The sequence below is a fragment of the Lontra canadensis genome, unplaced genomic scaffold, assembly GCF_010015895.1.
Source record: "Lontra canadensis isolate GAN:19392208 unplaced genomic scaffold, GSC_riverotter_1.0 scaffold91, whole genome shotgun sequence".
Classification (NCBI taxonomy): Eukaryota; Metazoa; Chordata; class Mammalia; order Carnivora; family Mustelidae; genus Lontra; species Lontra canadensis.
The window spans coordinates 1,112,194-1,137,814 of NW_022631085.1; the positions used below are offsets into that span (position 1 = coordinate 1,112,194).

The window sequence follows — 25,621 nt, forward strand, 5'->3', positions numbered from 1 at the left end:
GCATAAGGAATCCTCCATTTACTCCAACCAGCACTTGGGTCCCTCATTCCGTTCTTGGTTGAACACTCCTCTTCCCTGGACCCACTAGCTCTATATTTCTATACTATTGATTCTCATATAATGAAATGGCTCCCTTTACTCAAAAGCAAGTCCCTATTCCCTGCTGGAGGATAAGAACTTTAGCATGTCTTTTGCCTCGCAGAGCAGAACTTCTACACACAGCAGATTCTGAGGACAACATGTTTGTTCACATATGAAGAGTCTGCTTGCTATTTTTCTTTTTTCAGTCTTGACATGCTGGTGTCACCCACCCTTATGCTTTAAGTAACATGAGGACAGAGCTCCCTCTTACTCACTTTGCCCCCCAGTAGCTTCTGAATACTCACATGCTGTCTGAACAGCACAGCCTGAATCCAGCCCACAAGTGATTTTGTTTGCCTAGTTCAGTGTTTTAATTTTTTTTCTTTATTTTTGAGCATGTAAAAATCAGGAGGTTTTAGAAAAATCTGAGGATTTGGCCATACTGAGCCCACATTCCCCCATAACCCCAATGGGCCAAATCTGAACATCAGTCACCTCACGTGGGCATAGCGTATGCACACTCATTTTTTCATAATCCCTTGCCAGGCCACTTTGACAAGTGATGATACTGTTGTCTTTCTAGTCCCTCAATGTTCAAACTCTGTACGGTGGACATTTGAATGGGAAGGGATAAACCAATTCTCTTCCTAGAACTTTTAAATAACCGCTCCCCTAAAAGCCCACCGATATGACTTCCTTCCCAGGAGATGATCTTCATCTTAACAAATGCTTACCATAACCATCGCCAGGAGCCCTTGGCACAGAGCTGTCGTATGGATTTGCCATCCCCATGGATTTCATTGCAATGTTTTCAGGGTAATCCTCATTCTCTCTCCCAAGGATGCGCAAGGGGCCATCACCCCTCTGACGAAATGAGGGCCGGATTGAAGATGTTCTGCTGAGCACCCTGAAATCCCAAAATGATGGATTAAGATTCACCCAGGAGCATAGTAAGGACAGTCATCCATTCATCTTTCATCCATCCATGGATCCATTCATTCCTTCCACATACGCTGACTGAATGCCAACTATGTGTTAGGCAAGGTCTAGGGGGTGAGAACACGAAGATAAAAACACCAGGTCTCTACCCTCAAGGAACTCTCATTCCAGTCTGGCAGAGCTTCTGAGACACATTTAAGCAATTATAATAAAGCAGTAACTGGTGAGTACCTAAAGAGAGGCCCAGGGAGTTCAGAAGAAAGAGAAAAGAATTCTGGCAAGCAGTTTGGAGGGAAATCTACATGGAAAAGAAACATCACAGATGGGATTTGAAGGATAACTTCTTATATAAAGATTTAGGAGGAAAGCATTCCAAGGATAAAGAACAGCATAAATGAAGGTGTGAGCCCATAAAAAGAAGTGATGAATATATAAAGGGAATACTTCAAAAATCAATTAACCTGGAGCAATGGTCTCAATTTTAGGTACATGCCAATTCCCAGTCCCTGCCCCCAGACAATGGCATCAGAAGCTCTGAGAGTTGGGTCCAGGCAGCTGTATTATTTTGTAAAGTTTCCCAGGTAATCCGGTGATTCTAAGGCTCAGTCCGGGTCAAGAACCACTGTATTAGAGGTAGGGAGGGGATATGGGTAGTAAGGAGATGGGAGGAAGTCAGTCAGGTAGGTCTTTGGAAGCACTTTACATTAGACCAGTGCATTCTCTTTCTCAAACATTTTCATGGGGCTCCTGGGTGGCTCAGTGGGTTAAGCCTCTGCCTTTGGTTCAGGTCATGATCTCAGGGTCCTGGGATTGAACCCCATATTGGGCTCTCTGCTCAGCAGAGAGTCTGCTTCCCCCTCTCTCTGCCTGCCTCTCTGTCTACTTGTGATCTCTGTCAAATAAATAAATAAAATCTTTTTTAAAAATTTTAAAAAATAACATTTTCATAAGCAAAGCAGTGTGGCCTTTCTTCCAAAGGTTATGGAGAACCATGGAAGATCAGAAACAAAGGAGTGAGAGAATCAAAGATATATCTTGAAATGATGAATCAGGCAGTGGGGGATAAGACCAAGGAGGCCACTTTGATCTGGTTCTGTTAATCCTCCTACTTAGATTCTGAAGACATTTGACCCTACTGCACACCCAAATCTCACATCCTTCCTTATTCCTCAAGATAAATACAAGCCAGTACCTTTTGTTGAATTTATAAATATCACTGGTAGAACAGGTACATGCCAAATGAGATTCATATTGGTTAAATTTTCATAGGGTATAATTTTTTATAGATTAAAAATAACCCAACTAAAGAATCACATCTTATTGGCAACAGGAACATCAAAAACTTAACCCAGAAAAAAATCAGATTTGGTAGAACTATGTCATCCAAACTAACACTGTCAATGTCCAGTACTGTCCTTAGTAAAATCTGTCAATGACCAAAGATTGCTGGAAGACTAAAAAGATTTTTGACAAAATTTAGATCTATAAAATTTGAACTAGGAAACATTGGACTTAGTTTTTTAGAATGAACTTAAAGGAATACCAACAATGTGGGAAACTATGACTCATAAAATTTAATGAATATAACAACAAGGTAGAAGATTATTAAACTAATTCTGCCATAAACATGAAAAGTGATCAATTCAGATGACAACAATTACAGTAAAATTAAAATGAAAGTGGAAAAAATCGGGGCATCTGGGTGGCTCAGTGGGTTAAAGCCTCTGCCTTCGGCTCAGGTCATGATCCCAGTGTCCTGGGATCGAGTCCCGCATCAGGCTCTCTGCTCAGCAGGGAGCCTGCTTCCCTTCCTCTCTCTCTGCCTGCCTCTCTGCCTACTTGTGATCTCTGTCAAATAAATAAGTAAAATCTTTTTTTAAAAAAAAGTGGAAAAAATCAGGACTGTTAAAACACCTTGAATTAAAAAAAAAAAAAATTGAGGCATTAAATTGAGTTCATGGAGTTAGACCTTCAAAGGAGTTTCTTGGTTAAAAATGAATTCCTGTGGATGTAATTCTGGTTATAATTCTGGTTTGGGTTCATAACTATCAAGTCTTAACCCTAACTTTATTGGCAAAGTATCAGGGTCAAAACAGAGGGAATCTAAATGTCTTGTATGGATTATAGGAACAGGCGGAAGACTGCAGAGGTTGCTATCCAAGCAAGAGATGATGAAAGATTCTGTTCAGGTAAGGGCTTGAAAGCTCAGGCTGAAAGTTCATGGCCCAGGTAAGGTCTACAGATAGGTATGAAAGTTTCCTACAACTTCAGGTCACAGAAACCGTCTTACATGTCCCTAACCCCAACAACACCAATCAGGTTCCATTGGCTTGATGATCTAACATTCAGCCCCCACCCCAATGGAGGGAGATGCTTGCACTTACTCTCTGGTTATTTCTGAAGTCTCAGGAGAGCCATAACCACGATCATCCTCAGCAACTGGGTAATCAGGCTTCCCCCAAAAGTCTGGAGTGTTCTGATAGTCCTCAGCATTGGGATAGTCTGGTTCCCCAAAAAAGTTTGAAGGGTTAAGTTGATTCTCGGCTCCTGGATAGTCAGGCTTTCCCAGAGTGTCTATGTATGGATTGATTCTGGAGCCAGCATATTCTGGATTCCTTCTGGAACTGAGATGGTTGGAATTTGCTCTGAAGCCAGAACGGTTAGAGTTTCCCTGAGCTCCAGGGTAGTCTGGTTCTCCGAAAGAGTCAAGATAATCAGGATTTGTTCTGGAGCCTGCATAGTTTCCACTCCTTCTGGAACCTGAAAAGTCAGAATTCTGCTGGGATTCAGAGTAGTCTGGCTCTCTGGATGAGCCTGGATGGTATGGTTTTCTCCAAGATCCAATATAATCTGGCTCTGACAAAGATGTGTGATAATCTGAACTTCTTCTTGAGCCAGCAGAGAATGGATTGCTTCTGGTGCCAGACTGGTCTGGATTACTCTGAGATCCTGGATAATCTGGTTCTGCTAGAGACTCGGGATAGTCTGGACTTGTTCTGTAGTCTGTAGAGTATGGGTTGCTTCTGGTGCTAGGGTAGCCTGAGTTGTTTGGAGAATATGAAGAATCTGGATAATCCTGAGTTTTCAAATGTCCCCATGTACGGTTCTGAGATCGTGAATAGTCCGGGTAATCTGGATCTTCCTCATACCCTTTATTACTGTAGTAGGCAGACATATTGGCACAGATTCCTCACCCTGAAGTGTTAAAATGTTCTTGCATTTGAGTTACTCAGGGATCTTTTTCTTTTTTTTAATCTGAAAAGCAAAAGGAAGTAAAAGTTCAGATTTTTTTTTCTTCCCTGCCAAGATCGCTGGTTATCTTCCACTATCTATTCTCCTTTCTTTCACAGTTGAGTACACAGCTGCCCACAATCAGGACTATGTTTCCTAGTCTCTTATGTACCAAGATGTGACCAGAAGAGTGGACAATGGGACGTGAGCAGAAGCAATAAATATAACTACCAGGTTTGTGCTGTTTATGACAAGGGGCAATTCTCCTTTTCTCAGTCTTCTTATCTACCTCCTGTGGGCTAGAATGTGGAAATGATAGTGTGGCATCTTGGGTCACGGATACAAAAGCGGTACCCACCCTAGGGATCATAGCACAACAGATGGAAGAAGCCTGTTTGCTGATGACATCACAGATCAGTGCCAGCATATCAGCTTGGGCTTTATGTAAAAAAAAAAAAAAAAAAAAAAAAAAAAAGGAAAGAAAAGAAAAAGAAAAAGAAACTTTATCTTACATAAACTACTGTTTTGAGGGGTCTCTGATACATGTAGTCAAACTTAGATCTTAGAATCACTATATTCCTTTGTTTGTAGGGGGAGCAAAACAATAAACCAAAAGACTGGAAGAAACAAGGACTTTTTAAGCACTTTGAATGCACTTGTTGTTGTAGGACTGATTAAAGCATAAATATGAATGCACAAAGGAAGAACAGTTACTGGTAACGGGGTAACTGGTAACTGAGGAATTGGGTAAGAAGACAATTGCTGGGGCACCTGGGTGGCTCAGTGGGTTAGGCCGCTGCCTTCGGCTCAGGTCATGATCTCAGGGTCCTGGGATCGAGCCCCGCATCGGGCTCCTTGCTCAGTGGGGAGCCTGCTTCTCTCTCTGCCTCTGCCTGCCTCTCTGCCTGCTTGTGTTCTCTCTCTCTCTCTCTCTCTCTCTCTCTCTCTGTGTGTGTAATAAATAAATAAATAAAATCTTTAAAAAAAAAAAAAAAGACAATTGCTACCACCCCTTCCAGTTTGTAAATATGATTTTGTGAGTTCTTTGAGCTCTAGTCTATAGACATTGTATACTTCCCAAATCAGAAATAGTTGGATTTAAATTTTGAAGTGCACTAGAATATGTTGCTTTTACTAGTTTATTATTCATTTTCCCTTCTTTTGGCTTCAATGCCTTGATTTTCTTGGGGGCATCTGTCCCCTCATTCCTCACGTCAAGAACAGTCACATGATGCAGGTCTAGTCAATCAGTGTCGACCATGCCCCTGGCCACAGAGTTTGGTTCAGGAGTGGGCACATAACCCAGACTGGTACTCCAGGGCCTTGACTGGATTAACTGGGAAAGAAGCACTTGCTTGTCACTAGGTTGCCATGGTGATGGAAGGTGAGCCTGGAAATGCTGGTATAGTATCCATAGAAACAGAGAAGAAAAAAAGAAGGGGAGAAAATATAAAGGAAAAACCAACAGGATTTGTGGACTGACTGGATATGGGAAGGGTGAAAGGTAAGGAAATCAAAAGACAAAAATATCTCCACAGTTTCAAGCCAGTGTGATTAGTTAGATAAAGTGTTGATGTCACTGAAAGCAGGAAGTAGACCATTTTTAAAATTCAGCCAATGTTGACAAGTTTATCTCTATGCAAACCAAAAGGGTTAGACTCTTTGTTGAGTAATCAGAGCTGAAGAATTAACCTTCTACCATTAACTGTAGTCTTAGAATGTTCCTTTGCCAACTCAATTCCAGATTCCTCAACACAGTGGAAGTCGATTGCTTATTATTTTGTCCCTGCCCAGCATCCATTTCTCTCTTTTTTGATAACACTTTCCCTTGAGTAATACCTCTTCCCCCTCTCAATCCACATGGGTCATATTTGGGCAGACGTATGACTCAAGTAAAATTCTCTTCTTTCTAGCCACAGTGATTGGGTCAGGGTACAGAACCCAGTCAGAACCAGTGAGATTCAATTACAGAGTTTTGTCAGAAATGTTGGGAAGAGAGACGCTCTCTTTTGTGGCTGGACTTTGGGTTAGGAAGTTTTAAGACTGAAGCTGTCAGCGGTCACCAGTGGAAGACTGTCTGAGTGATGTCAATGGGGAAGAGGTAAGAGCCACGAGATAAACCAAAAGATCAAATACTGACGACAGTGTTCAAGGACCTGAATCCAGCCATGCCTAAAGACAGCTGACCCCTGGACACCTGAATCATTACATTCCCTTTTGATGTAAGTTAGTTTTAAGTAGGGTTTCTGTCATTTAATAATGAAAGAGAAGAATTCTGATGGATATATCCAGTTTTGCAAACAGAAACATCTACACACATGCACATGTGCGCACATACACACACACGCACAGAAATATCTACACAAACTGTGAGTGTCACAAAGACTAAATGTTATGTGAAATGCAAATTATTTGCTTATATTTAAGACCACAAATTAACATATATATGATCTAGGATTTCCGTGGCCTACCAAAACCCTAGCTATCACATCTAAAAAGCTAACTGATGCCTTCTAAATTCAAGAAAGTGAAATCTGGTACAACAATACCAACCTAAGAGAAATGAGTATGTCCACCAAGAGGCAAGAACAGCATTCACAGCAGCTTTTTTTCCATAAATGCCAGAAACTGGAAACAACCTAATGTCCTTCAACAGTAGAAGTCAATAAACAGTAGCATATTCATACAATGAAATACTACACAGATGTAACAAAGACTGACCATCTGCTACATGCAATGACATGGATACAGATCATGTCTGTAACAATGACCCCAAGAGCCAGATACAGAAGTGTACAGACCCAATAACATTTACCTGAAGTTCAGAACAGGCAAATGAGCAAATGGTGCTAGAAGTCAGAATAGTGATTACCTTGGGGAAGGGAGGAGATGGGAAATGACATGAGGGGGCGTCTGGGTGCTGGAATGTTCCATATTTTGATCTGGGTGACAGTTACATGGGTATCTGTGTGCGTGTGTGTGTGTGTGGTGTATGTGTGTGAAAATTCATCAAATACACTTGAAAGTTGCATACATCTCTATAAATATATTTGTCTTTAATTTTTAAAAGAAAAATGAAAGGAAAAAAGACCTAAGCTAGAAGCCATAACATAAAACACTCTATTTCCCCCAAGGGGCTATGAAAAAAAAAAAAAAAAAAGAATGGTTCCAGCTCATAAACATTCCCAATATTCTTATATGTATATCACAGAAAATCTGAATTAATGAAAGCAAAGCTAGGTAAAGACAGGACACATTATCTGAATCTAATCATCTGTGTGGTGCTATTAAATGAAGGTGGTTAGGAGCCCAGCCCTTGACATCAGGTGTAATTGGATTTAGTTTCCATCTGCTGGCTGTGGGGACCTGGGCAAGCCACTTAACCTCTCTGAGTCTGTGTCCTGGCCTATCCAATCCTGACAAAAATTTCTCATAAGGCTGTTGTAAAGAATTAATGAGATGAGGCACATAAAACTGTTGGCACCAAGGAAGCATTCACTGAAAAGAAGTTATTATTTACCATTATTTGTATTTATGTGTAATATAAACCCTGGCAAGTTCCAAAAGAGAGGGAAGTTGGGGTGGATAATAAAAGTCATACATTCAACCAGGACATGATTAAAAAATAGACAATGTTTCTGGATACCCGTATGGCTCAGTCAGTTAAGCAGCCATCTTTGGATCGGGTCATGATCCCAGGGTCCTGGGATCAAGTCCCACATTGGGCTCCTTGCTCACTGGGGAGCCTGTTTCTTCCTCTGCCTGCCTCTCTCATTCCCTCCCTCTCTCTCTCTCTGACAAATAAGTAAAATCTTTTAAAAAAATAAAATAAAAAATAGACAATGTTTTATAATGAAGTAGAGGGAGGAACAACTCTGCATAATTCCTAGATCAACATAGTGAGTCTGAGTTTTAATTTTGCTGAGCTTCTTATTAGTCTGGACTGAAAGGGAATCATGAAAGTCTTTCTGATACTCACTACTTCTGGAAAAGAGGAAGTATACCAATTCTTCAAAAGGGCCACACTTCTTCTCAGGATGATTTTCTTAAAAGAATATATCATAAGAATGTTTCCAAAGGGATGGGATAACCACACAATAAAGCCAGGGTTCAGGGTCACCAGCAAAAAGCTCAGAAGCTCTAGCAAATCCAGACTCAGCTACAGGGGTAGAGGGGGGAGGATACACTGGGGCCACCTCCAGGTCACTGTGAGATCAGAAAAGGTAGCAGGATATGGCTATTTCTGGCCAATGGCTTGTGAGCCTAAGTGACAAGGTCACTTCCAAGCCAAAGCATTTAAGAGCCAAGATACAACCTTCTAGCTACATTATTCTTCCTGCGACGGCAGCGAGTGTCATTTCAGATGGGGACCCATTCATGAGCCTGGGTTCCTGCCTGACTATATAAAACACAGTCCACATCTACCAATGCATGATAGCTTCTCATGAGCAAGAAATAAATTTTATGGGGTGCCTGGGTGGCTCAGTGGGTTAAGACTCTGCCTTGGGCTCGGGTCATGATCCCAGGGTCCTGGGATTGAGCCCCACATCAGGCTCTCTGCTCGGCGGGAAGCCTGCTTCTCCCTCTCTCTTTGCCTGTCTCTCTGCCTACTTGTGATCTCTGTCAAATAAATATTTTTTTTAAAAAAGATAAATTTTTTAAAAAAGAAATAAATTTTATGAGTTAAACAATATATTATATACTCATATAAGAGAGAGAGAAAGATTTTATATGCGATCAGCCAACAATTAGTTCCAAGTTTGTTGGTACAGTTCTCTGTTCCACTGATAACATCTGCCAGGAGCTTATATATTCTACTTCTTTATCACAGCCTAGAGAAAAATGGTGCTCTAACCACCACCACCCACACTGGGACAAATTCCTAAACAAACAAAGAGCTAAGCCCACAGAAAAGGATTGGAAAAAAGGAGGGAGGAGGAAATAACCACAAGAAAATAGTCTTGTATTGATTGTCAAATGCAGTAGGAGTGACCTTCCAAGAACCCTACTCATAGCTTCCTATTAACTCTTAGGGAAACAAATATCTTGCCCTTTCAAAAGAATACTTCTGCTTTGTGCCTTGGAAAAGCACAAAGAGGATACTATATCTATCTATATCTATATCATCTATATCTATATCTATATCTATATCTATATCTATATCTATATATTCCCCCCCACCTCCAAACTGTATTGCTCTACTACCTTCCCCATAAGGGCTATTGAGCTATCTATTCTGAGTCCTCCTTTTGACATCCCATTGACATCCATCTCATCCTTGAATCCCACTTAGGGTTTCCCACTTCACAGTTTCAGTGGTTTTCAATCACATTCCCAAGCAATTATATGCCTTCTAAATCTGCTCATTGTAGACTCCCTGTTTGATCTTGCAAGGCTCCTGGTTTGAATGGGTGATCCTAACAATCATGCATTTGTCATTCAGCTAGCGCAGGAGTGTTCAGGGGATTAATCACATCCTACAGTCTTGATGAGGTCTCATTCTGGTTACTTATCTGAATGTCACCTACCTCTTAGCCTTCCCAGACTTAAGACAACATAAGCCAAGGCATGCCACCTATGAGCTCGGTTCTGCATCACCAAAGTGACCTCACAAATCATAAGGACATGGAGGCATTAGGGTTGTCAGGCCAGGTTTTGTGTATGATGACAGAAAACTGGAAACAATCCAGAAACCATGAACAGGGGATGGGCCAAAGCACTGCAGCACATCTGCACAGTGGAATATCATGGAGCTATCAAAAAGAATGCTTGAGATCTTCCCATAGCAGCAGAAGATAGCTGGCTATGCATGGCCCCTCTCTCTAATCTCCTTCGTCCATCTCCTGCCCCAGAGCCAGACTAGAATCGTGACCATGCAGATGTGAACCAAATGCAGTTAATCAATTAACTGAGGCCAGTTATTACCTGAAAGAAAAGGAAAGAGCAGCCAATGGCCTTGAAAAACAGCACCAAATGCAGAACCTCACCTCATACCATCACCACACAAATTATAATTTCAGCTACACATTTTATCTTTTAAAGAGTTGAACTTTGGAGGCACCTGGGTGGCTCAATCGGTTAAGTGTCTGCCTTTGGCTAGAGTCATGATCCTGGGGACCTGGGATTGAGCCCCTCTGTTGGCTTCCTGCTTGGTAGGGAGTCTGCTTCTCCCTCTGCCCCTCCCCCACCTCCAGCTCATGCTTGGGCACACTCTCTCAAATAACTAAAATCCTTAAAAATATATATAAAGAGGTGAAGTCTGTCATGCCAACAAGTGACAGGGTAAACCTCTCAACCTAAGTGAAATCAATGTTGCCTATGCTAGCTACATTCCAATAAACGTAAATGATGTAAGATACAGGCATATTAAGACTGATGGGCACAGTCACTGAAGTAATCCTGTAGAAATTCATAACTAGTTCCAAAGAGCCACCATCTGTTTGGCTTCAGTGTTTTCAGTGTCACTGGAGATGGTCCCAAAGTAGCTGCACTAATTTCCAATAGCCTTTTCACTGGCACACTGTCATTTCAGAAGCACAACCAGGGATACTCCCCCAAACTGCTCTTTCTTCCTTTTCATTGGATTACTCCCAGGCAGTCCTATATGCAGCTTGCAAAAAGTCAGGTACAAGATGCTAATATAGAAAAACAAGAATGGCAGGATTAGCCTCCATTAAACTAGGTTTTCTCAATCTCAGCACTGTTCCCATTTGAGATCAGAGAATTCTTTGTTGTTGGGAAGCTGTGCATGATTGGAGGTCCAGCAGGCCCCTGGCCTCTACCTATGAAGTGCCAGTAGCTCCTCCCTCAAGGTGTGACAACTAGAAATGTCCCAGGCATTGCCCAATGTCTGCTGGGGACAAAATCACTATCCCACCACACCACCCCTGTGTTTCAGAATAGCCGAGTTAAACTGTTATTAATGTAGGAAGATCTAGGGGCTCTTGCGGGGCTCAATAGGTTAAGCATCTATCTTCAGCTCAGGTCATGATCCCAGGGTCCTGGGATGGAGCCCTGCGTCAGGCTCCCTGCTTAGTAGGGCATCTGCTTCTCCCTCTTCCCACCCCCCACTCGTCCTCTCTCTTGTTCTCTCTCTCAAATAAATAAGTAAAATATTTTTTTTTTAAAAGATGCAAAGCAAAAAGGAGACTTTGTCATAAAAGAGATAGAAGAGGACATTTTGGGTGAAAGGGAAAGCTAAATGAAGAAGTGAAGTGGACAAAGTAAGAAAATGTGTACTTCTGAGATGTAATAATTCCTACTATTATTCTGAGCCAGGAAGTGAGCAGAATGATGTACACGCACACTCTTGCTTTGTTTTCACTTGATTCAGCACAGAGACTCTCCATGCTCCCAACTTACAGATGACAAATTGAGGCTCAGAAACACCTGGTAACTTCTGTGTGTTCTCACAGATAGTAAGTGGGGACAAGGATATGAATATAAGTTTCTTAACTACTACACTGAACCATCTCCTACAACATATGAATTTTTCACTTTTTAATTTACTTATTTAATTACATATTTAGAAAAATTAATGAAGATTGCTCAAACAGAAAGGGAAACAGGATCACATTTTCCCCCCTATTAAAGACAGAAAATAAAAACAACACAACTCTGCTTCAGGTGAAAAGAAGCCTTCTTTGCCAACAGGAAAAGAGTAAAAAAAGCTGAATAAAAGGAGGAAAGAACCGGCATAAAGACAGATACATAAGGGCTCTTGTGTGGCTCAGTTGGTTGAGTGTCTGACTCTTGATTTTGTCTCAAGTCATGATCTCAGGGTCGTGGGATCAGGCTCCATATCAGGCTCTGTGCTCAGCATGCAATCTGTTTAAGATTCTCTCTCTCCCTTGCCCTCTGCCCCTTCCCCCTGCTAAATAAATAAATAATTATTTTAAAGACAGAAACATCGACCATTGGAATAGAATGGAAAGCCCAGCAATAAACCCTTGCATGTAAGATCAAATGGTATCTGCCAAGGGTACCAAAATCATTCAATGAGGAAAGGACAGTCTTTTCAATAAATGGTGTTTGAGAAACTGGAGAGTCACATGCAAAAGAATGAAATTGGACTCTTACCTTATACCATACAAAAATTGGCTCAAAATGGATCATGACCTAAAAATAGGACCTAAGACTATACGACTCTTAGAAGAAAACACAGCAGAAAAGCTTCACACCATTGGACTTGGGTATGACATTAAAACCCAGGCAACAAAAATAAAAATAGATCAACTGGCCTACATCAAAATGAAAACCTTCTGTACATGAAAAGACACAATCCAAACAGTCAAAAGGCATCCATGGAATGGGAGAAAATATTTTACAAATCATATATCTGATAAGGGTTAATATCCAGACTATATAAAGAGCTACCACAATTCAACAACAATAAAAAAAAACCAACAAAACAAAGAATCAGATTTTTTAAAAAGACAACGAACTTGAATAGACATTTCTCCAAAAAATATTTACAAATAGCCAAAAAGCACATGAAAAAAATGCTCAACATCATGAGTCATAGGAGAAATGAAAATCAAAACCACAATGAGATGCCACATCTTTTCCATTAGGACGGCCACTATCAGGAAAAACAGAAAACAACAAGTGTTGATGAGGATGTGGAGAAATTGGAATCCCTGGGCTTTGCTAGTGGGAAAGTAAAATGATACAGCCATTATAGAAGACAGATGGCAGTTTCTTAAAAAATTAAAAATACATGGGTACCTGGGTGGCTCTTGGTTTTAGTTCAGGTATCAATGTCGTGAGATCAAGCCCTGCACTGGGCTCTAGGCTTAGCTCTGAGTCTACTTGGAACTCTTTCTCCCTCTCCTTCTGCCCCTTCCCACTACTTGCTTGATCTCTCTCTCTCCCTCTAAAATAAATAAATCTTTTTTAAAAAATTAAACATTAAACATAGAATTACCATCTGATCCAGCAATTTCACTACTCGACATACATCAAGAAGAATTAAAAACAGCATCTCAAAAAATATGTATATACACACACGTTTTCATAGCAGCATTATTCACAAAAGTGAAAATGTGGAAGTAACTTGTGTCCACCAATAGATGAAGGGATAAAAAAAATTTTATCCACTCACTGAAATATTATTCAGCCTTAAAAGCAAGGAAATTCTGATACCTGTTATAACATAGATGGACTCTGAGGACATTATGGTAAGTAAAACAAGCCAGGCACAAAAACACAAACACGTATGACTCTGGTTATATGAGTTACCTAGAGTAGTCAAATTCACAGAAATGGAAATAAGCAGCAGAATAATGGTTGCCAGGGTCTGGGAGGAGAAGGAAATGGGGAATTGTTATTTGTTGTTTGATGGGTACATGGTTTCAGTTTGGCAAGATGAGAAAGTTCTAGAGATGGTTTGCATAACAATGTGAATGTATGTAACAGTACTGAATTGTATACTTAAAAATGATTAAGAAGATAAATTTAATATCATATGTATTTTCTCACAATATAAGAGAAAGGAAGCAAGAATTTTCCGAAATCACAGTCATTTCAAAGCGAAAACCCATTTTCTAAAAAAAGCAAAACACTAAAGCACTGTGTCTGTGGAGGAAATGGAAGAGAAAATGCTAGAATAAGCTGAGCATGTGAAGGCTCTTTTCCTCAGTTCCCAAATAAACTACAGAAGCTTTCAAATAAATCAAAATTAGCTACAATCAAAGCATATTGTTTTTGAACTGTGTCATTTACTTAAAGCCTCAAAATAAACACAGTAAAACTCTCATTGAAATGCTGAGCATAGCATTCATCCTGCCAATGAAAGTAAATTGAAAAACCAATAGCCCTGAACACATTTCCAGCCCCACCTGCACTTGACAAAAACAACTGACAAATGGGACACTTGCAGCCTACCTCCCCTACCAGGATGGCAAAGAACAAAGGAGAAGCAAAACTTGGGGGTACAGATACGAGCCGAAGAGGATTCTCTTATCCAGAGGAATGTGTCTCCTGGGGGCTCTGAAAAAACCAGACCATATGCCAAAGTTAAAAAACAGAGAGAGAGAGAGAGAGAGAGAGAGAGAGACTCAGTAACTCCCCCACCTCCATCCCAACCCTGATCAATGGCTTTCCACAGAATCAAGAATAACATCTAAACTCCTTACTGTGGGGTGCCTGGCTGGCTCAGTTGGAAGAACATGCAACGCTTCATCTCAGGGTCATGAGTTCAAGCCTCACATTGGGAGCAGAGATTTCTTAAATAAATAAAACCTTAACAATAACAACAAAAAGTAATAATAGTAATAGTAATAATAACAAATAGGGGCACCTGGGTGGCTCGTTGGTTTGAGTGTCTAACTCTTGGTTTTGTCTCAGGTCAGGATCTCAGGGTTGGCCAGCAGAGGACTCCACACTGGGTGTGGAACCTGCTTGAGACTCTCTCCCTCTCCTTCTCCCTCTCCTTTCCCTCTGCCACTCCCCCTGCTTTTGAGAGAAAGACAGGAGCAGGAGGAGTGGCAGAGGGAGAGGGAGTAGCAGGTTCCCTGCTGATCAAGGATCCTGATGCAGGACTCAATCCCAGGACCCTGGTGTCACAACCTGAGCCAGAGGCTGATGCTTAACTGACTGAGCCACACAGGCACACCCTCAAAAAACAGTTAAATAAATAAAAATAAATAAAAAATAAACAAACACCTTACTATGGTGTGAAAAGTATCCACGAGCTGGCTCCTCCTACCTCTCCCCTTGTTCTTCATCCTCTAAGTCAGGGGTTAACACACTTTTTCGGTAAAGAATCAGACAGGAAGTATTTTAAGCTTTGTGGAACAATATGAACTCTGTAGCAATGACTCACACAATGGCTAGCACAAAAGCAGTCCTAGGCAATATATAGTCGAAGAGGTCTGTCTGTGTTCCAATTTATGGACACCAAGATTTGAATGCCATATAATTTTTCTATGCCATTAACTATTGTTTTGATTTTTGCCAATAATTTTAAAATATAAAAACCATTCTTAGTTCACAGGCCACATCTGAACCCAGGGACGTAGTTCGCTATGCCCTGCATTAGAGACACTGGCCCGTTTTCCTGGGTCATGGCCTTTGAACATGCTATTCCTTCTGCGTAGAATGCTTGTCCCTTCACTCTTGACCAGGCTAACCCTTCATCCTTAAGGTATCACCTTAAATGCTGTTTTACAGAGCGGTCTCCTTTATTCCTGGACATGCAAATAGTTCCCCTTGAGCCTCTATCATAGCATCCTGTCCTTTTGCCCATGGGACTTAACAGTTTGTAATTATATATTACTTTCTGTGCTTGTATTGTTCAATACTTGTCCTCCAATAGACTGAAAGCTCTGCGATGGCAGGAGTTACACTATTTTGCTCCTCATATGCCCAGCATCTAGCACCATGCCTGGCATGCAAGAGCTCTCAATTAATATTTGTTGCATGAACAAATGAAGGTTGTCCTACAAAGTTCTCATTCATCTCATCCATCACCTGGGGTCCATCATGATGAGGACATCTCAACCAATGAAAGGCAAAACAAACCTACACTGGGATCAACTGGACTACTCTGGGTAAGGGGGCTGGTGGGAGGGTTCACACAGATAGCATTTCTCATGCCTGGGTCCAATTATTGGCACAAACATATCCCATTTATAAACTGAGGGTTTGGGGGGCGCCTGGGTGGCTCAGAGGGTTAAGCCTCTGCCTTCGGCTCGGGTCATGATCTCAGGGTCCTGGGATCGAGCCCCGCCTGGGGCTCTCTACTCAGCAGGGAACCTGCTTCCCCCTCTCTCTCTGCCTGCCTCTCTACCTACTTGGGGTTTGTCTCTCTGTCAAATAAATAACTAAAATATTTAAAAATAAAAAATAAATAAAAAATAAAATAAATCTGTTAGATAAAAAAAAATAGATAAATATTAGTACTCATGGTAAGAAAAGGGACAAAAATCATGAAGGTGGAACACAGAAGACTAAATCCTGGGATACAACAGACATTACACAATAATATAATTGCATCTCATCCCCTTCCCCCAACATATGCACACAAAATACCAGTCTGTAATTCTAAGAATTCCTGAAAGGGAAGAGAAAAGAATTTTTTTTTTTTTGTTTTGTTTTTTGTTTTGTTTTTTTGTTTTTTTGTTTTTTTTTAAGAGAAAAGAATTTTAAAAGAAGAAATGGTCCATTCCCAGGCTTCTCATTTCAAGCAAGTTTTCATAATCGCAGTTCTGGAAGCCTTCATTTCTTTCTCAGGCACCTGACCTTGCAAAGACAATTCCAACACAAGGAGTGAAGGCCACCGCCCATCCCTGAGCAGTTACCAGGGCAGGAAGCTATCCTAAACAAACCCACATTTCAGCAGAAACCTACATTTTGTTTTTGTTCTTTGTTACCATGTTAGCTTAATAATTACTTTGGCTGTCACCACCCACACCACTACAAACAAATGCTTTAGAATCTTTTATCTGCTGTGTGTAATGTTTAGAACAAGGAAATAAAGGCAATTTAAATAGTATCTTACAAAAGTGTGAGGGCAAAACCTTCAATCACCCATTTCATAAAACCCTCCGGTAACTAAGCATTAGTTCATGCCCCACGGGACTTCTCAGAGACTGTATCCACCTTTGACCCAGGTATAGTCATAACCATACATTTGGGGGAAAAAAAAAACAAACAGCAATCCCTATCAAAATCCCACCTATTTTTTTTTTTCAAAGAAATGGAACAAATAATCCTAAAATTTATACGGAACCAGAAAAGACCTCGAATAGCCAAAGGAATATTGAAAAAGAAAGCAAAGTTGGTGGCATCATAATTCCGGACTTCAAGCTCTATTACAAAGCTGTCATCATCAAGACAGTATGGTACCGACAAACCATAAGTGACTCTTAATCTCACAAAACAAACTGAGGGTTGCTGGGGGCAGAGGGGGAGGGAGAGGGAGGTGGGGTTATGGACACTGGGGAGGGTATGTGCTATGTTGAGTGCTGTGAAGTGTGTAAACCTGGCGATTCACAGACCTGTACCCCTGGGGATAAAAATACATGTTTATAAAATAATAATAATTTTTTAAAAAAAGACAGTATGGTACCGGCACAAAAACAGACACATAGATCAATGGAACAGAATAGAGAGCCCAGAAATAGACCCTCAACTCTATGGTCAACTAATCTTCGACAAAGCAGGAAAGTATGTCCAATGGAAAAAAACCAGCCTCTTCAATAAATGGTGCTGGGAAAATTGGACAGCCAGATGCAGAAAAATGAAATTGGACCATTTTCTTACACCACACATGAAAATAGACTCAAAATGGATGAAGGACCTCAATGTGAGAAAGGAATCCATCAAAACCCTTGAGGAAAACACAGGCAGCAACCTCTTCGACCTCAGCCGCAGCAGCTTCTTCCTAGGAACATCGCCAAAGGCAAGGGAAGCAAGGGCAAAAATGAACTATTGGGATTTCATCAAGATCAAAAGCTTTTGCACGGCAAAGGAAACAGTTAACAAAACCAAAAGACAACTGACAGAATGGGAGAAGATATTTGCAAACGACATATCAGATAAAGGGCTAGTGTCCAAAATCTATAAAGAACTTAGCAAACTCAACACCCAAAGAACAAATAATCCAATCAAGAAATGGACAGAGGACATGAACAGACATTTCTGCAAAGAAGACATCCAGATGGCCAACAGACACATGAAAAAATGCTCCACATCACTTGGCATCAGGGAAATACAAATCAAAACCACAGTGAGATACCACCTCACACCAGTCAGAATGGCTAAAATTAACAAGTCAGGAAATGGCAGATGCTGGTGAGGATAAGGAGAAAGGGGAACCCTCCTACACTGTTGGTGGGAATGCAAGCTGGTGCAACCACTCTGGAAAACAGCATGGAGGTTCCTCAAAAAGTTGAAAATAGAGCTACCCTATGACCCAGCAATTGCACTACTGGGTATTTACCCTAAAGATACAAACGTAGTGATCCGAAGGGGCTCGTGCACCCGAATGTTTATAGCAGCAATGTCTACAATAGCGAAACTATGGAAAGAACCTAGATGTCTATCAACAGATGAATGGATAAAGAAGATGTGGTATATATATACAGTGGAATACTATGCAGCTATCAAAAGAAATGAAATCTTGCCATTTGCGATGACGTGAATGGAATTAGAGGGTATCATGCTTAGCAAAATAAGTCAATCGGAGAAAGACAACTATCATATGATCTCCCTGATATGAGGAAGTGGAGATGCAACGTGGGGGGTTGGGAGGTAGGAAAAGAATAAATGAAACAAGATGGGATCGGGAGGGAGACAAACCATAAGTGACTCTTAATCTCACAAAACAAACTGAGGGTTGCTGGGGGGAGGGGGGTTGGGAGAGGGGGGTGGGGTTATGGACATTGGGGAGGGTATGTGCTGTGGTGAGTGCTGTGAAGTGCGTAAACCTGGTGATTCACAGACCTGTACCCCTGGGGATAAAAATACATTATATGTTTATAAAAAAATTTTTAAATTAAATAAAAAAGCAATCAAACAAATAAACAAAAAGCAACTATACGTTTGGATCCTTCAGAAAACAAGGTCTATGTTTGCAAAAGACCAATATCAAAACTATGAATAGGAGGGAAAAATATAAATAGAGCTAAACAGATATATATTCCTGTTCTTTATTTATATTTCCCCTTCATAAAAGAATTTACTTAATTTTTAAGACATTTGCTTAATTTCCAAAGAAAGGTAATTATATTTTATGAATGCAAGTAGAAGGACACTTGGGTGGCTCAATTAGTTATGCGCCAGACTCTTGGTTTCAGCTCAGGTCATAATCTTGGAGTCGTGGGACAGGGGCCCCCCATGTCAGGCTCCACAGTGGGCATAAGTCTTCTCAAGATTCTCTCTTCTTCCTCTGCCTCTTCCCCTTCCCTGCCTCTAAAATAAATTAATATATATATAATTTTTTTAAATTTAATTTTTAACTAAAATATATATATGTGTGTGTGTGTGTATATATATATATATATATATATATATTTTTTTTTTTTTTTTTTTTTTTAGGGGTGCCTGGATGGCTCAGTCCTTAAGCATCTGCCTTTGGCTCAGGTCATGATCCCTGGGTCCTGGGATCGAGCCCCACATCAGGCTTCCTGCTCAGTGGGAAGTCTGCTTCTCCTTTTCCCACTCCCCCTGCTTGTTTTCCCTCTTTCCCTATGTCACTCTCTTTGTCAAATAAATAAATGAAATCTTTTATATATATATATATATATTTTAAAAGAATGTAAGATTTTTAGCTTGCTGAACATGTGAGATAGAGTCAGAGGCTGGAAAATGAACATGAACTTTAAACTCATGAGGGGCATCACCTAGACATGGCAAAAATCCACCCAGAGAATGGTCTAATGTACTGCGGTTACTGTGAAGGTCACAAGTGCTTTCTATAATCAAATTAAGATGACTCTAATATTGTTTTTAAATAATTTGGGATACTTGGGATGATAGAACTGACAAATGTCACCAATTAAACTTCAGAGGAAAATTCAAGTAAAAGCTAGGATGGGATCACTCTTTTATTGATATAGATGCTTTGAAGGCTCTCAAATCTCATTACCCTAGCTAAGATACCTCTTTTTCTACTACAATCCATTCTTGGTGAGAAGTCTCTGGACTTTCCCAGGACTCCCCAGATTCCTTCCAGCAGTCTCACACTTTACTGAAACCAAAACCCCTCTCCATCAAAATGACATTGTAAAAAATATATTAAGTTTTTATTTTATTTAAAAATATTTAAGAATACTTTAATTAATTTAAACATCTTAAAATATTTAAAACTTTAAATATTTTATTTAAAATAATATTTGAGGAACCTCTACACCCAATGTGGGGCTCAAACTCAGGACCCCGAGATCAAGAGTTGCACGCTCTTCCATGCCAGCCAAGTGCCCTGCAAATGACATTTTGTAACAAGACTTTCTTGTATATAAGACTGTCCCCAAAGTAGGTGAGGCCCACAGGCCTTCGATGTAAAGCAGACCGATGCAAGGGAATTGCAGGATGACATCTGCATTCAGGTACCAGTGCTCTTCTCTGAAGTGCAGGGTGTGTGGCTGGCTTTCCTTCTTTCAGAAAGAGATTGGTAGAAGCCATGTGTCTCGGGCATTGATTCTTAATCAGTGCAATTTTGCCTTCAGATACCACATTTCACAACCTCTGGAAGCCTTTCTTGTAGTGACAACTTGGGGTGTGTGATATTGGCATCTAATAGGTGGAGGAAGCCAGGGATATGCTAAACATCTTACAATGTACAGAACAGTCCCCAAAATAAAATTATCTGACCCAAAATGTTGATAGTGGTGAGGCTGAGAAAGCCCATTCTAGAGATCATCTAAGGCAACACTGACAGAACTTTCTACCATGATATAATCATCCTATACAATGCTGTCCAATACAGCAGTCACTAGCCACATGTATATACCGAGTACTTAAAATGTGGCTAGTGCAAGGGAGGAACTGGATTTTAATTTTGTTTAATTTTAGTTAATTTATTTTTTTTAAAATTTTTAAAAAAGATTTTATTTATTCATTTGACAGAGACACAGCGAGAGAGGGAACACAAGCAGGGGAGTGGAAGAGGGAGAAGCAGGCTTCCCACCGAGTGGGAGCCCTATGGGAGGCTTGATCCCAGGAGCCTGGGATCATGACCTGAGGCAAAGGCAGACACTTAACTGACTGAGCCACCCAGGCACCCCAATTAATTTAAAATTTTTAAAAGATTTTATTTATTTACTTGACAGAGAGAGAGAGATCACAAGTAGGCAGAGAGGCAGGCAGAGAGGGGGAAGCAGGCTCCCAGCTGACCAGAGAGCCCGACATGGGGCTCGATCCCAGGACCTTGAGATCGTGACCTAAGCCGAAGGCAGAGGCTTAACCCACTGAGCCACCCAGGCACCCCTAATTTTTTTTTTTTTTACAGATTTTACTTATTTATTTGAGAGAGAGAGAGAGAGCGCGCCCAGACAGAGGGAGAGACCCAGGCAGAGATCAAGAGAGACGCTACGGGCAGAGGGAGAGAGAGAAGCAGGCTCCTCGCCAAGCACGGAGCCCCATGTGAGGCTCAATCCCAGGACTCTGGGATCACGACCTGAGCCCAGGACAAATGCTTAACCAACTGAGCCACCAGAGGCCCCTAATTTTAATTAATTTTTTAAATTTTAATTAATTTTAATGTAAATAGCAGTAAGTGGCCATGAGACTCATATTTGTGCAAGTCTAGGGAAGAATAAAGCCTAAAGGAACTCCAATATTTATTTTTTAAAGATTTTATTTATTTGAGAGAGAGAGTACAGAGCGAGATGGAGGGCTCAAGCAGGGAGGCTGGCAGGAAGGTACAGAGGGAGAGGGGGAAGCAGACTCCCCAGTGAGCAGGGAGCCTGATGCAGTGCTGTATCCCAGGACCCAGGGATCATGATCTGAGCCAAAGGCAGACCGAGTCACCAAGGTACCCCAGAAACTCCAATATTTAAAGCTTTGCTGATCAAGGGTGCCTGGGTGGCTCAGTTGGTTAAGCGTCTGACTCTTGATCTCAGCTCAGGTTATGATCTCAGACTCTCTCTTTCCCTCTCCCTTTGCCCCTCCCTTCCTCTCTTTCTCTCTCAAATAAATAACTCTTAAAAAAAAAAAGAATAAAGCTTCACTGAGGAGTGCACATCAAGCTGAGGGGCCCACAAGACTCACCTGGGAGCTTGCTGGAGACGGGGGCCTGTGGATCATCAGATGACCAACCAGTCCTAGTATACCCAGAACTGACCTGGTTTTAGCACTGGAAGTTCCATGTCCTGGGAACCCGCCAGTCCTGGAAAGACCACTTGAGCTCAGGGCCCATTCCCACAAGTTTTTATTTAGTGGACCTAGGATGAGACCTGGTAATTTGCCTTTTTATCAGGTTTCCAAGAGATTCTTTGGTACCCCAAGGTTTAAGAATCACTACAAAGCAGCTGGTTAAAGCAGGTGGAGGGAGGTGGGAAGGAAAAGTGGTGGGTTGCTTGCACGTTGGCAGTTCAGTGACTTCTTGCATGGCTGGCCTGCTCCAATCTGTCCCAGAAGAACAAGGACCCCTCTCTGGGAGAGCCAGAGACAACACAAGATATGTAATACCTCTTGTCACCATGGAGAGCCGCTAGAAGCAGTGGCCTCCTCTGCAATCCAAGGAAGGACCTCACTTCCGGGAGACCTGTAGGCTGTGGAAACCCCTCCTAATCCCCTTCGCCACCATCCATGTGCTCAGACTCCTGCCAGGAGCAGTGAAAAATGATAAACCTTAATATCCACTGTGGCTAGGATCCCCTACTGCTTTCTCTTCCACTGGGTCTCAGAAAGGCAGGAGAGGAGAGTAAAGCCAGGGTGAGCTCTATCCACACCCAGGGTCTGTGGCAAGCTTCTCTCTTTGAGAAGAAAAAGAACCCCCTTCTGGATCCACCTCTAGGACTAGAAAGTTAGTTCTTTTAAAAAAAATTTTTTTTTTTAATTTATTTATTTGACAGAGAGAGAGAGAGCGCACAAGTAGGCAGAGTGGCAGGCAGAGGGAGAGGGAGAAGCAGACTCTCCACTGAGCAGAGAGCCCGACGCAGGGCTCAATCCCAGGACCCTGAGATCATGACCTGAGCTGAAGGCAGATGCTTAACTGACTGAGCCACCCAGGCGCCCCTAGAAACTTAGTTCTTAACCAGACTAATTCAGATCCTTATACTCGTCCTTATAATGCCTATTTAAACAAACATTTTATATTGGGGCACCTGGGTGGCTCAGTGGGTTAAAGCTTCTGCCTTTGGCTCAGGTCATGATGTCAGGGTCCTGGGATCGAGCCCCGCGTCGGGCTCTCTGCTCGGCAGGAAGCCTGCTTCCTCCTCTCTCTCTGCCTGCCTCTCTGCCTACTTGTGATCTCTGTCTGTCAAATGAATAAATAAAATCTTAAAAACAAACAAACAAATATACAAACATTATATAATACAACCCAAGTATTATGGTTCCAGATTTGGAGGGGAAAAAAAAACCAGAAGCAGAGGGTACCTGGGTTTTCCTTCTTCTAAGATTTTACTTATTTATTTGAGAAAGAGCACAAGCAAGGTAAGGAACAGAGAGAAAGAGGGAGAAGTATTCCCCTGCTGAGCAAAAAGCCTGAAGCTTGAGGCAGGGTTCGATCCCAGAACCCCAGGATCATGACCTGAGTCTAAGGCAGGTGTTTAACCAACCAACCACCCAGACACGCCAGAACAGGCTAAAGGTTACTGATTTGTTTTTCTTCCAATTTGGCTCGGTTCCACAGTGACTGGCAGAGAGGACCCTGTAATTCAGGCATTTCATGAGTCATCCCAGGAATGACAGTTCCATCAGGGCAAATTAAACCGTCTTCCTGGGATTTCCACCTACCTCCTCTCCTGCTAAGGGCTTTCCTCTGATCATAAAATTTATAAGTCAAGTCTCTGCCACAGGAGAAAATTCCACCTCTCCTTTGGAGAGCCACAATTTTTCATTTATTGGGGGTGCTAACAAATGAAAGACTGGGAACAGCAACTCTGGACCTCCAAGTCTCCCTGTGAATTTATAGAAATAGAACTTTCTGCTCTTCTCTTAAATGCTACCCACCCTGATTCAAATGCCATAGAAAACGGAACTTGCTTCTTCTGGCATTTGTAAAAATACAGAAAACTTACCCAGCCCCTTACTTCTTTTCTTATAAGTAAGGAATGTTCTTTCCAGACATGACCCTACCGATGATTAGCATTGCATCAACCTGGGTTTATCTCTGGGAACATTGAACCTGAGGTGGCTGAAAATAGCCTGAGCAGTAATATAATCCAATCTCACGGCACTCCATTCTGGGAACTCCTGGCAAACATAAACCACGGAGTGATTCACTGAACTTCTAGAAAGAAGTATATACCTTCATCCTGACCCTTCCCCCTGGGGAGAGGACCCTGCCTGGCAAAATGTGATTATTAACCCTACTTCCTCAACATCCATATCCACTGAGCTCTTCTTTCCCTCTCCAGGGCAGAAGGGAACTAGTCAGACAACAACGGTATCAATAGGCACAAAGACAGCGCCACTTTATTGAGTACCTTCCTAAGTTCCAGGCACCATGCTGTGCCCCTCACATGCATTAGTAATCATATCCCCAAACAACTTTATGGAGAGGTATTATTAGTATTATTATCCCCACTTTATGACGGTTACATTGGAGCCCAGAGTTAAGTAATTTGTCCAACATCACACAACTAAATAGAAGCCAATGGGATTCTAACCCATGCATCTCTGACTGAACTTGGATCATGGTCATCATCTTCATTGTTATCAGAGGAAGAAGAGAAGGGCAAAGAGGAAGAGGGGGAGTTAGAATGAACATTTCTTGAGTGGCTTACCATGCACCCTACTTTCTTACTAACCCTGCTACATCAAGAGGAGGTGGCAGGCCTTAGCACTCTACCCATTCTACAGACAAGCAAACTGAGCCTTGCAAGGTAACAATAACTCACCCACAGTGGCATAGGAGGACCTGGAGAAGCCCAGATTTTGATTCAGGAAGACAGCTCTGGAGCTTGCTCACCGACACGCTCCCTTGCTTCCCATTTCCCCATAGTCATTCTTGCCTCTAACAGGAAATTGTACATTTATTCTGGACCTGGCACCTGGTGATAAGCAACAGGACAGCCTGTTTCTGCCTTCTCCCAGGGCACATCCCCAAGGGTTCTCTATCATTTCTGGGACCCCCACACCACCTTCAAAACACCGTATCTTGGCTCAGTCAATTAAGCCTCCAACTATTGGTTTCGGCTCAAGTCATGATTTCAGGGTCTCGGGATTGAGCCCTGCATTGGCTTCATGCTCAACGCGGAGTCTGCTTGGGATTCTCTCTCTTTCTCCCCTCACTTGGACACTCTCTCTCTCTTTCAAATTAATAAATAAATAAATAAGCTCTTAAAAAACAAAATACAAAACCCTTTCTTACCTGCCCTCTGTCCCAGCGTTCCTTCTCCACTCTGTAGAGACACAAGTCCTCTTTTTTTTTTTTATACTAACCCATAAAGCCCATCGTCTTGTGCCTGAGACACAGCCCTGCTTGCTCTCTTAGTCACCCTACTGGGACTGGCCATCCAGCTTCTCTCCCCTCATCAGCCAATAAATAACCTGGGTCACACCCACTTAAAATGCAGATCAGTCCTTGATCCCCAACGTCATGATTGTGCCATGGCCTCTGCGTGCTAGGTGTGTAAAGACACCCTGCCTCGGAGCCCAAACTGTGTACTTTCTCCCTGAACCCCAGCACTGCCCTCCCAACAATGTTCTTTTCACATCAGCACACTAAAAAGAGCAAAGTCCTTACTAAAGGTTA

General features: G+C 41.7%; 1 protein-coding gene across 3 annotated transcripts in view; it reads right to left on the minus strand.

Annotated features, from left to right (window-relative positions):
* TMC5 (transmembrane channel like 5) overlaps nucleotides 1-25,621 on the minus strand; it is a 73,515-nt gene that overhangs the window by 44,819 nt on the left and 3,075 nt on the right. For 2 of the 3 annotated variants that reach the window (XM_032836193.1, XM_032836191.1), the window contains exons 2-3: nucleotides 3,405-4,275; nucleotides 816-988 (exon numbers count right to left, since the gene is read on the minus strand). In XM_032836193.1, the coding sequence (XP_032692084.1) occupies nucleotides 816-988; nucleotides 3,405-4,195 (964 nt within the window). In that variant the 5' untranslated portion in view covers nucleotides 4,196-4,275. Of the gene's footprint in view, nucleotides 1-815; nucleotides 989-3,404; nucleotides 4,276-24,764; nucleotides 24,785-25,621 lie in introns of those variants that run through there. The other variant, XM_032836192.1, reaches the window with a different exon arrangement.